Raw genomic sequence first — 11,797 nt, 5'->3', positions numbered from 1 at the left:
AAGAACGCCGTCCAAATCGTCGTCATCCTAACAGAAGAACAACAGAAGTGCAGCACGGTGATATTTGTACGCCACAGACGTGAGATCATGTGAAAGTGTGCGTGTGCTCGGTAAATCTTCAACATTGATTTATTCGGAAATAAAGCCCGAAGCGGAAAAATGTTATCCTTTCTTTTTCGACTTATTTTTGTGGGTGAATAACACGTGGTAGAAAGTTTAATACGAATATATTTTATAATAACAATTGCACAATAACGATAAAGACACATAAAAGGGAATATTAATAACCTGATCAATGCTCTCTTATAACGCGGTTCTACTGTTTACTCAATGCTACTCTCTAGGACACTGACCGTTTCCCCAATCTCGAGTCGATTCGAGTATCAGCCATAGTTTATGTCTATCCTAGAATATTATTAAAACCAAATCCTCAATTTTTGCACGTAGAGTCACCCCCTTGTCGCTTGTACCACCAGTTCGGATAAGTATAACTCCTGACCTGAGTCCTTCCAGTCCCTTTCGCGTCTAAGACACGGGCCTCCTAGAAAGCCCTACTGACGAGTCCACTAGGAGGCCCAGAACGAAAAGCCCACACCTTTCCTTTGCCGCCTATCCTTTCTACTCATTTCCTCCATCTCTCCCATACCTCGCACACCAGACTCGAAACGTGAATCCGAAAATGTACGAAAAACCTCACAGAAAACCGATCTTCAACCCACGCGTGTTCTCTGTTGCAGGGTCGCCAGCACACGATGAGGGATCGTGAAAGGGCAAAGGATGTCCAGTCGGACGCTAAAACGGCGCTGTGTCGCGACTAAGCTCTCCACTCCTTCCTGAATGGAAAAGCACCGCGCGCAAAAGCGAGGCAAACGGACGATAGTAACGCGAAAGGGCTGGCTCGTCGAGCCCCTAACAAACGTTCCGGTAGCGCGGCGGAAAAATGACGGGGCTTACGTTCGCGTTGGTGTTATTTCTGTCGGTGGCTGGGAGCCTGCAGACGAGCGGCGTGACGAGGGGCGGCAGCGGCATTCAAATCGGTACCAGCGAGCGTGGCACGCACTCGAAAGGCACTGGATTATTGGGGGGGCGAGGTGAATCGGGGGTGAAACTTGGCGTGGCGAGATTTCCGAATTCTACGAGGCAGAGACCGTTTATCACGACCACCACCACCACGCCGCAACCGCAGATCAAGTTCACCCACGCGCCGCACTCCGCTGACAAGAAGTACAATATTACCACACTGAGGGTAAGCGCGACTTTCTTCACCGCCTATTTTCTCCACGATTATCGCACCGCTAGACGGCGGTTATGGCTGTTGGTCGAATTACACGGAGGATTCTAACGGTTTAACATCCTCGATTTGCCGAGAAACTTTGGACGTTTCGTTGCTGGAAATTGTACGTTGCAGGACTACTCAAGTGATATAGAAATTATGCATTTAACACCTTGACTTATCATTTCTTTTCCTGACTATGCACCTAAGGCGTCAACTATTTACTATTTTAGATTAAATTTATTTAAGATTAATTAAATTTGCCAATCTTCAGTTTTATAAATTAAATCAAAAATTAGAATTGAAATTAATTTTTCTTACTGATATAGCTGTTTTTATCAGATCTTGACCGAAATCTGTGGTACGAGTTTGACTCGTTGTTATACGTATTGCTTTAAGCAGAAAAATTTATCCGTATTATTCTGGAATTGAACAATTTTTTAGTTTTGCTTTTGCAAGAGTATGATTGAGTGAAGGTAGGGACTCGGGCTGGTTTCTCTAGAAACCCGGTCCCAACGCCTGACTTCCCCACGCGCTAAGCGCTGGGTCAGGTAAGACCCAGCCACGTGCTCGCGCCACGCGGTCCTTGCCGGGTAGAAACCCGCAACTTGCGCCAGGGTTTCCGGAAGGCAAGAGAGGGGCGTCAAAGCCCGCATATAAGGACGCGTTAAGAGCACTGCAGGGAGAATTGTAAGAGAACGAGATTGAACCACGTAGTTGATAAGGAAGAGGAGTTAAGATTAGAAGCTCTTTCACTTTATTCCTCGAATTTGGTTCTACTTATCAAATACTCTAATTTCTTTTCTTATTTTTTACGCTCCTTTTATCTGTCCGATGTGTTCCATATTACTTTTGAATTGAGCAATTTTTTAAGTTCTTGTTTGTTCTCGGAATTTAGTTTTAACACTTTTAAGGATTAAAGTTCTATTTCTGAATTTTTTACCGCTTTAAAATAATATATTTTCATAATTTGAACTTTCAGTTTGTCTCAGTTACTACTAAGATTTTCTTTAATCGAAGCTCTTCGACAGAGAGTTCGCTCTTTTTCTTATCCTTGCCAACTTCACGAAGGATAAGTCGCTATATTATTTCCCGCATCGTCTATACGTTCTTACCTCCGCAAGTCGAAGTAGAACCACTTGAAACCAATAAAATTAGACGACCCCGTTTCATCCGTACATTTGTGCTCGTTCCGCCGGTATCCCCGATAATTTCATTCTACGAATAGTTTGAACAGCAGTAATCAGGACAACATTCCACGGCCAGAATTCCTATCAGAGGACGAGGACGGATCTTTCCGCGGCTAAATGCGATTCCCCTTTTTTTCTCTTGCCTCTTCCCCGGGTCTCCAAACAGCTTTAGTCCCTTTTCGAAGAAGAAACGATAAAAAATTCAACGTTTCCAGATACTGAGAACCGGATTACCAAGTCCCTCGGAATATGGCTTCTTGCTGTCCGAGAAGGTATCGATCTTACTCAATAAGTAATGAATTCTCTCGCAAATTTCCCTGAATCGGATAACCACGTTTCACACGGAATACATCGAAAGTAAGGGATCAGTTTTATCAGAATGCTCGCAGATTTTTTAATACCCAAACATGCTAGGGTAGAATACAAAAGTATCTCATACGAATTCTATTTTATTTCTGATATTTATGTTTAGGGGATGAAATCGTCTTTCGAATTTTAGGTTTCAGGGTAGAATACGAAATTCTTTTTCATCTTCGATATTTATGTTTAGGGGATGAAATCGCCTTTGGAACTTTAGGCTAGCAAAGCTTAATTCGAAATAGCTCCGATGATTCTTGATCGAGGAAGAAGCATTCTCGATATCAAAGAATGTCAATGGCGATTTCCAAAAAATTCAGAAGAAAATATTCAATTTTAACTACTCGGTCGATAAATGTAATCATTGCAATTGTTGAAATTTCTTATAAATTAGTATTAGTCGTAACATTATCGAGGCAGTCGTGTATCGTGAAATTCGTTAATACGAGAGTCATCCAAGTGCTTCTTAACATTCTCAAGCATAATACCGAAGGGGAAGGGGAATAACTTCACCAGCCGTTACCTTACACTCCAAACTCGGCGATTCCTCAGATTAATCGAATTCTCCAAGAGTAATAGTCGCCGCGTTATCCGCTAATTACACGACGGTGACAGCTGTTTTGCGGTGGATTTTTTCCAATTCCCTTTACCCCACGGTTGTTCCCTGAAATATTATCCTCGGGATAATTACGAGCTTCTGCCTGCGCATGTATAATTTCTGGGGGTAATCGCTTTAAACGCGCCCAGGGAAAAGCTTGTCCTACTCTACCGAGTAATTATTCCGTTTCTCGTCGTGGCCGCCATTACTCTCCCTTTTAACCAGACACGAATTATCACTTTCGATCGGTACTTCGACTGACGTTTAATCGTCGTAATGTACACTCGTTGGAAACGATACGGCGAGGTCGTAAATGCGGGCATTAAACCAGCGATATGTATCGATATCGTGATACGTCATTTGTCAATTGATATTGAAAATTTCTAATTACAGTTTTTTTAGCAAAATTATTAAGCTTCCGTCGCATTCTGTACAGTATTGTGGGATCAGAAATATGAATAGACGTTTATTTTACAAAATATAAGAATAACTATAATACTATGACACACGGTTCTCAACTTTTCCAAACACACTGTCCCTTCATCTTTTCTTTTCGTCAGACTTTACGTCTGTGGTGAGGCAGGAGGGGTGGTGGAGTTCCCTGGAGTATAGTAGCTCCTTACACTCTGAAATAAATAAAAGTTATTTAGTTACATGATTACTTGGTAATAGCTGAGGCTGAATTATAATTGGGCCAACAGGAAAACTTTCAAAAGACCTGTTCTGCAAAAATAGCGACTAATCACCAGTAGGAATGAGCCAAGCAGGTGATGCATGCGTGGATGAGTAAAGCAGAGTAGCAGTTAAAGAATAGTTGGCTGACAATCTGAAAAGCTAAATGAGCTATTAGTAACTGCGTATTGATGATTGCAACAAGATGCATGCTTAGTTGCTTGCTGTAGAAGGGGGGGGGGGATAAAATATTAGGTACATATACTATTGATCTAGTGGATAAACACACTGTCCCTTCATCCCTCGCACGCTGTACTTTATAGCCAGGCCCTTCGTGGGCCTCTCGTTGGGCCTGGCTATCGTCGCTCGGCTTTCTCTCTCATGCTCGCCACATTTGCTTAAAGGTACTCTATCCCAAAATTACGATACTACAATATTAGAATTATAATTGTCATGTTGGGAAAAATTAACGCGCAGCTGTTAAGGGTAGGTCATTTCTGAATTAATATTTAAAATTTCTGCTTACAATTTTTTGTCAAAATTATCAGATATTAAGCTTCTGTCAGCTTCTGTTCAATATTACAATTATAATTGCCATATTGGGAAAAATTCATTGGAGGCTGCTGAGTATTAAGGCGTATGCAAATTTTTTTAATGTACTGCAAGGGAAGAATCAACTACAATTTGATACCGAACGATCTTTAAACTACTGCTTCAACGTTTGGATTACTGTACTTTGACATCTGACCGATTTTACGACCTCGCTATATCTGTTCCATCAACTATACGTTCTCGAAAGGCAGAGAGTAACTGACGTATCGCGATTGGTACCATTCGTGTCTTCCTTTCAATCTGGCACGTCTTTCCGCCCCGAACACGCGACTTTTAGAAAATAATCGAAAACACGATGCTTATCTCCTTGAGCGAAAGAAATAGAAGGATTCTCGGATAAATGGGAAACTTTCAACGTAAATGTTTCTTTCCGAAGTTGTCACGTCTACTTATTGAAATTGCTGAAATTATCGAGGAGAGATTAAATCGTCTGTTTCATTCGGTTTCATTCTGCGTAGAAGCTTTGCAAAAACTTACGAGATCATTTTTCACAATTTGAACATCCCCGTTCGAAACGTTCCGCGCGGCGTAAGCGACACGGTGCAAGGATCGTGCTACTGGGAATGTTAAAAGCAGTTCCGCGAAACGAAATAAACAGGACCATTCCGAAACTCTGTACACGTATATTATTTAACAAAAGTTCGCGCGAAATTGCGGCACGCAGGAGGCGGAATTAAATTGCAGGATTTGGGTTCTGCGCGAGTGCGTACGGCACGAAAAGAAGAGAAAAGGGAAACGTAAGCGCGAAACAAAATAGAGCAGAGGAACGGGCGAAAACAAAAACGAGAGAAATTTCACGCAGAACGAGAAGTCAAAGGGGGAAATTTCGCGAGAAGAGAATGGACAGAGTTTTGAGGCATGAGTGGATGAAAGAGGATTCTCGAAACGCATGAAACGGGAAGCGGGTGAAAAATAAAAAAAAATAGAGGCAGGGGAAAAAATCGTGATCGCCATAAAAAACGGAGTGGAAAAGAGGATAGAAATTGTGGGTTGAGTGGTGGTCGGAGCGTTACGGGAGAATAGAAGGAACAGGGATGAAAAAAGGAAGAAGTGGAAATCAAACAGAGAAGTGGAAAACGAACGAACGAACAGAGAAAGTAAGAGGGATCGGTGGAGATAGCGATGGTGAATGAGATGGAACGGGGAAAAGTGCACCCAATTTTTAAAGCATTAAGCTAAACTGCCGCGAAAACGGCGGCAATTATGGCGGCACGCTTCGTGGGAAACTGGGTCGTGACGTCTAATTGTAAAAGCGGGATGATTTACATTTCTAATTAGCCATATATATATATATAGAGAGAGAGAGGGAGAAAAGGCGAGAACGAGTACGGAAAAGAAGGGGAGAGCTTCTTCTCGGCGAAGAATTTTTCCAAAGTTTGTCTCAATTAGTAGTTTAGTCGAGATTTTACAGAAGTTCTAGTAGTAATTTTGTGGAATGATCTCTGTAAAGTATACTAACACTGGAACTAGCCACCGGGTCAAAAATGACCCATTAGCAACTTTCCAGAAAAATGTGAATATTCCATACTGGTATGAATTATCGTTTGTAACTTTCGGACTTTATTTTTTGCATCTATACTTGTATTTGTATCGATACTAATCTAATTTTTTAATCACGTTTTAGTTACATAAAAATTCACTTTTAGAAATTATTCTGATAGATAATTTTGACTCGGCCGGTAGTTCTAGTGTTAACTCATTTTGCGTGTATACTGAAAATTTGATTCAATTGCGACACGTGACGAAAATGAGGAAGCATTTAGGGTATCGAGGAACATAGAAGTGTGAAGTGTTTTCTCTTGAGCAAATCTAGTCTAGGGTAACGAAAATTCACGGCTTCGGAATGATTTTGTCGCAGCGGAGGATACGGCCGAGTAAAGTTTGCAAGCTGATAGGCAGAAATGTAACTTACTGTCCATTCTCTGCCTACCTTCCATTCATCCGGCGCGATCGATTTGTGCAACAGGTGCGAGCTGATCCATTCTCGTCGTAACAAAGTGAACACTCTGGATGCACTTTTTCGCCCGCTTGAATGCGTAATACTTGCCTATCGTATTATATCGGGATTCTCGTCTTTTGGTAATGATTCGCGGGAACAAAGTGCTTCGAATCTTCACGAGAGTGTCGATATCGTAATATTTCCTGGTGACACCTTAACGACAAATGTTCGAATTCAGATCTCGTGACAAACCTTGGCACAAATAGACCTGAAGAAAAATTACAATATTTATTAAATGCATTGTATTTCCTAATTATTTTCTAAATCAATTATTTGCATTTTTGTTGTTATACGTTAATTTTCATGCCAGTGAAATTTCGATCGACGCGTTCAATCTAAATTAATATTTTGTACGGAATATACCTATGAATTTCGAGTATACGTTCAATTCTGGTCGTGAGTGAACGATCGTTTTTCCTATGGAAACCGACATTTTCCAACGAACACGCAATTTTCCTCAGGGGCAGTTCTATTTTTCACACGAACCCGTGTTCTTTCGTGTAACAGGTGGGCATGCTGGTGCCGCACAAGTCCTTCGGCGTGAGGGAATACACGAAGGCAGTGACTTCGGCTGTGCATTTGCTGCAGAAGAGCACGAGGGGCCCGAAAATGAGACTTTTCGAAAGATACGACATCCACGTGAAGGTGGCCATGAAGTCGCTAACTCCGAGTCCAACCGGTGAGTCAATATTCCATCTGAAACCGACACTTTTCCGCGGTTAAAACAGAGATTGAAAATAGGCGAAAAATTTTCAATCCCACGGTACCATTGTTCGCAAAATTTCACGTTAAACATGTGACACCGGTAATCGCATCCGTTGTGCACACAAATGATCAATAATTGTAACAATAATTCAAGGAGAGGAAACAACCGATTAAACAGAAGTTATGTAAATATCCATGGAATGAATTAATCAGCAATAAACGCGTTAATTCAGATGTTGTTGTAACGCGATCAGAATAGATCTATTATTAATTGCCGATACAGTGAATACCAATCGTTCGACAACGCTAATTACAGGTGCATTAGCGAGGTTCTGTCGTGATTTGTCACGAATCCAAGCTCGAATTCATCGAGCAATCGGAACAATTCCATCTGGATTGGAAAAGTTTCGGTAACGAGAATCTCGTGTTGGGTAACTTGACGGCTCGTTTGCACGTGACGCCGGTGTGTTCCTTGGGACCGTTAGGACCAGTTCACGTAGGAAGAGAGACCTTCTTTCGCTCTCCACGCCATCCCCTTTACTCGCTGCCTTATTGTTCCCCCGGTGGTCTCGGGCTAACGAGAATGAAACAAACCGACAATGAATTAACAATTCTCCGAGTGCTTCAATTAATTCTATTCACTAGATTGGATTACGTTGAATGGATTTCAAGCGAGTAGCGAAAGAGAGAGAGGAAGATGGAGGAGAAGGAAAAAAGAAAGGAGGAAAAGAAAATTTCATCGTGCAAGTCGGTAAAATCGTTCCTCAAATACTGTTTCACCCTATAATCCAAGTTCGTTTCTCTCTCCTCTTTGTGGGCGGGGGAGTAAGTGGAAAGATGGAAAAGTGCTGGAATAACCTTTCCGCCTCGAAGCTGCGGTTATGCAAATTTAATCGTCAATTGAAGTTCGCCGATCTTACGTTTGTAATTAGATACGAAGAGTTTGTCTCGGTATTAACATTGATTAACTATGGGTTTACAGCGTTTTACGGTGGTTTAATTACCGGCGTATCGTATCATTTGAAGGCAAATATGATAAGTCATATTTTGTATTTTTATAGAGGAGTAAAGTTTGAAGTTCAAATATTAGCACATCTGTGCTTTTATTTGGTTTTTGGATGAAACGTGTTTTTCTTGTCCTCTCGAACATTTCAGAAATATTGATCGTTGTAATATCAGCTACGATCTTGGTTTTTAAAATTTTCATTTATATTTCGTAAAATTTCAGAATTCTGAAATTTTAGAAGAGAACTTTGCCACAACTTTCAAATCTTCCACGGAAAATAAGAAAATTCCCTCTTTTTCTTCGGGAATATTCTCAATTTCACTTCGATCTTAACAAGAAGATAAGACATTTGCAAAAATGCCCAACCGTTCCAACCCTTTCTTTCCACAAAGTATTCCAATTCCACCTTGAAACGCTTCGTCGCAATCCTATCTTCTCGACTCTTCCTGCAAAAACGTCTCACTTTTTTCCTCCACTCATACGTCAATTCGATCCCATACACTGGCTTCGTCAAACAACATACACTCGAGAGTTGGAACTCTCGGAACGCAGCAAATTTCACCGATTAGCAAACGTGAGAAGTTCTCCATACTGCAAATAGACACGAAACCGCCAATCGGAAGCCATTGAACCTCGGCGACGCGTAAATAAGGCAGAAGTTCAACTGGTGAGCGGTTAATATCGCGACGTGAGCGAGGTAATCGCAAGAGCGCGACTTGTTTACGAGGCAGCCGCAGCCATTTTTTCGCCTAAGCTCCCCGAACATCCGTGAACCATTCCGTTTCGCGCGACCGTTCTCCTCCGGGGCGAGATAAAGCGACCCTTTCTTCCCTCCTTCTCTCTCTCTCTCTTCGATGTAATTAGGAGAGGAAAAGAATGGGGGAAACGGAGAAATAAGAACTGCTCGTAGAGTTCCGATAGAGTCGTTTTATCGGCGCCTCGGTGGGTCTGGAGTTTGTTCAGCCGATTCTATTTCGAACAATTGGACGTGAATAAACGTGGCGTTATCCTGGTTCGTCATGGGACCACACACGAGGGCTACAATTTTTTTTTTGGAAGAATTGTGTACAGTAGTTTCATTTGAAATTTTCATGGAGAATTTTTGGTGGTTTTTCTTTAGACACGTATATGTGGATGATACGGTCTTGAAATTCTTGCGGAAAATCCCCTCGGAATTGCATACTCGGACACTCACTCACGATGGGTCGTCTTTAAGGCTACTTGCCCACCCATATGTATGTACGTAAGATACATATATATCGACGTAGACGTCATTTGGTTTTCCGAACGTATTCATAAAATCTCCGCTTCCTGGAGAGATGTGACGTGTTCACGTCCACAGGGGCATAAAATTCCTGGAATTATAAGGAGATATGGTAAATTCCCGGGACGATTTTGGAATAACTTGGGATATTCTTTCCATACTTTCGACCGAATTATTTCCCCGATAAAACGTATTCCACGGAGATAGGGGGCGGCGAACGATTTTTCCCGACGAAACATGTAATAACGCGAATGTTAGCGGTGTAAAAAGGTACCGGTTCTTTCTTTTTTTACGACGTTTCCGACATTTCCATGTTCGACAAACGGCAGAAAAGCAACTTTATTCCAGAAATTACACACGCGACAGCGTAGTGCATTCGCTGTGGAACTTTAAAAATAACAAGTTGCACTCTCTGTAATTACACTTCATCGCGGGCTACATCCTGAAACTACATTTCTCTCTCTCTCTCCCGCGCCAGCTCGAAAAAAAATTCGGCTGCGTCCAAATTTCAATTACTCGCGATTCGTATTTTTCCTGGCGGGTGCAATGTCTTGAGAAATATAACAGCGCATAGGCGTGAAGCGTGTCAAACGCGTGGAAAAGCAACGTGTCCGGTGTTTTCGTGGATTCGGAGCGTGAAATTTGCCGATGAAAAATTCACTCGCGCGTCCTTGCTTCTAATTGAAGATGCTCTCGCTTTTGGAGGAAGACTTAAGATAAGCGACGATTTGAAGGCAAATTTGAAATTGAAGTGTAAATTTCGAGCCGTCTTTTCAACTTTATTAGACTGTATCAACTTGTCACAGAACTCTGCCACAGATTACATCTTCTCGATACTCTTATTTTGTCAAATTTTTACTATAACTTGCATTACGAATGAATCAGCGACAAGGAATTTTTAAGGGTCGTCAAGGGCAATTTCGACGCTATTTTCTTTCGTATGATTTGCGACAGGTACTATTATTATATTAGGTGAAAGAATGAATTCTTTCCGACTGGATTCAAATAATTGATTCAAAGCCACCGAGTTTCTATCGCGATGGTATTCGCAAGCTGCCAGAAAAGTGGCAAAAGGTCATCTACATAATTGAAATTATTTTGTCGATTGATCTGTGTTCATTATTTTGAAATTTTGAAATATTAAGATATTATTTTTTTAAAATAATATTTTGAATAACTTTGATCGTATCCAAAAGTCGGAAAGAAATCATTTCTATACCTTATTAGGTTCTAAAACTTACATCTAAGATTTATGCAATAAAGTGTAAGGTACTTACACCGTATCATTTCCACACCTTATTATTGGAGCATTAATTAGATATTTGTAACAAGTGTGTCTCGTCATTAGAAGGCAAACTAGATTAAAACTAGACAATAATACGTAATTGATGGAGTTAGTGTACCAATTTGCCACGTGACGGCCATAATCGACACTAGTACCGACAGATAATTACACAAACGATCACTATAGCCAACGTTACTATCCACGAGAATGATACAGCCAACGTTAGAAGCAAAAGCGTCGAAGAAGGAATCTTCCTAAACACTTCTGTTCGTATCAGTTTAAGCAGACACTTGCAGGCGAAACTTGTCGCAAAGTAAACGTAGAACGAGTTGCGCCGCCGTCACGAAAGGATCCAGCGGCACGGATTGAAAGAGAAAACGTGTCTCTGCGGAAACCGTGAAGTGCCTCCCCGAAATGGACGAAAATTGGTAAAATTCGATGGTTCGGTGTGGCAGAGAAACGTGGATGAAGTGAGCGGACGGATCGAAGGATATATTTCTTGATACTTTGCTTGCGTTCCGTGACTGCGTTTCTCCCCTGGTACTTGTGAAAAGTGGGCCAACAGAAAAAGCGGCTGAACGGAGAGAGGTATGAACTCATTGTGCAAGGATTTTCAAGCGTAAATTCTGTGGAATTTCGCAGTTCTTAAAATGCCAGGTCACGATTCGAGTAAGACGAAAGTTCCAGTTCAGTTTCTATGGAAATTCGAACGAACGTTCGTTTAATTTCTGCTAAATTTACGAATGTTGCGACCTGATGAGGACGCAACGAAGTCTCGGTTCGGCGGATTATAGTAATAAGCCACTTAGTCACATTTGGCCGCCAGACCGAGGTGC

At 41.5% G+C, this 11,797-nt stretch overlaps 1 protein-coding gene across 1 annotated transcript in view; it reads left to right on the top strand.

Moving 5' to 3' along the window:
- Positions 1–940: 940 nt before the first annotated feature.
- LOC108570452 (glutamate receptor ionotropic, NMDA 2B-like) overlaps positions 941–11,797 on the top strand; it is a 151,778-nt gene continuing 140,921 nt past the window's right edge. Inside the window, 2 exon segments of the mRNA XM_017932314.1 lie at positions 941–1,246; positions 7,209–7,380. Of these exon segments, the coding sequence (XP_017787803.1) occupies positions 941–1,246; positions 7,209–7,380 (478 nt within the window).

Source organism: Habropoda laboriosa, unplaced genomic scaffold (genome assembly GCF_001263275.1).
Source record: "Habropoda laboriosa isolate 0110345459 unplaced genomic scaffold, ASM126327v1 scaffold84, whole genome shotgun sequence".
Lineage (NCBI taxonomy): Eukaryota > Metazoa > Arthropoda > Insecta > Hymenoptera > Apidae > Habropoda > Habropoda laboriosa.
This window is presented reverse-complemented; position numbering and strand designations above follow the sequence as displayed.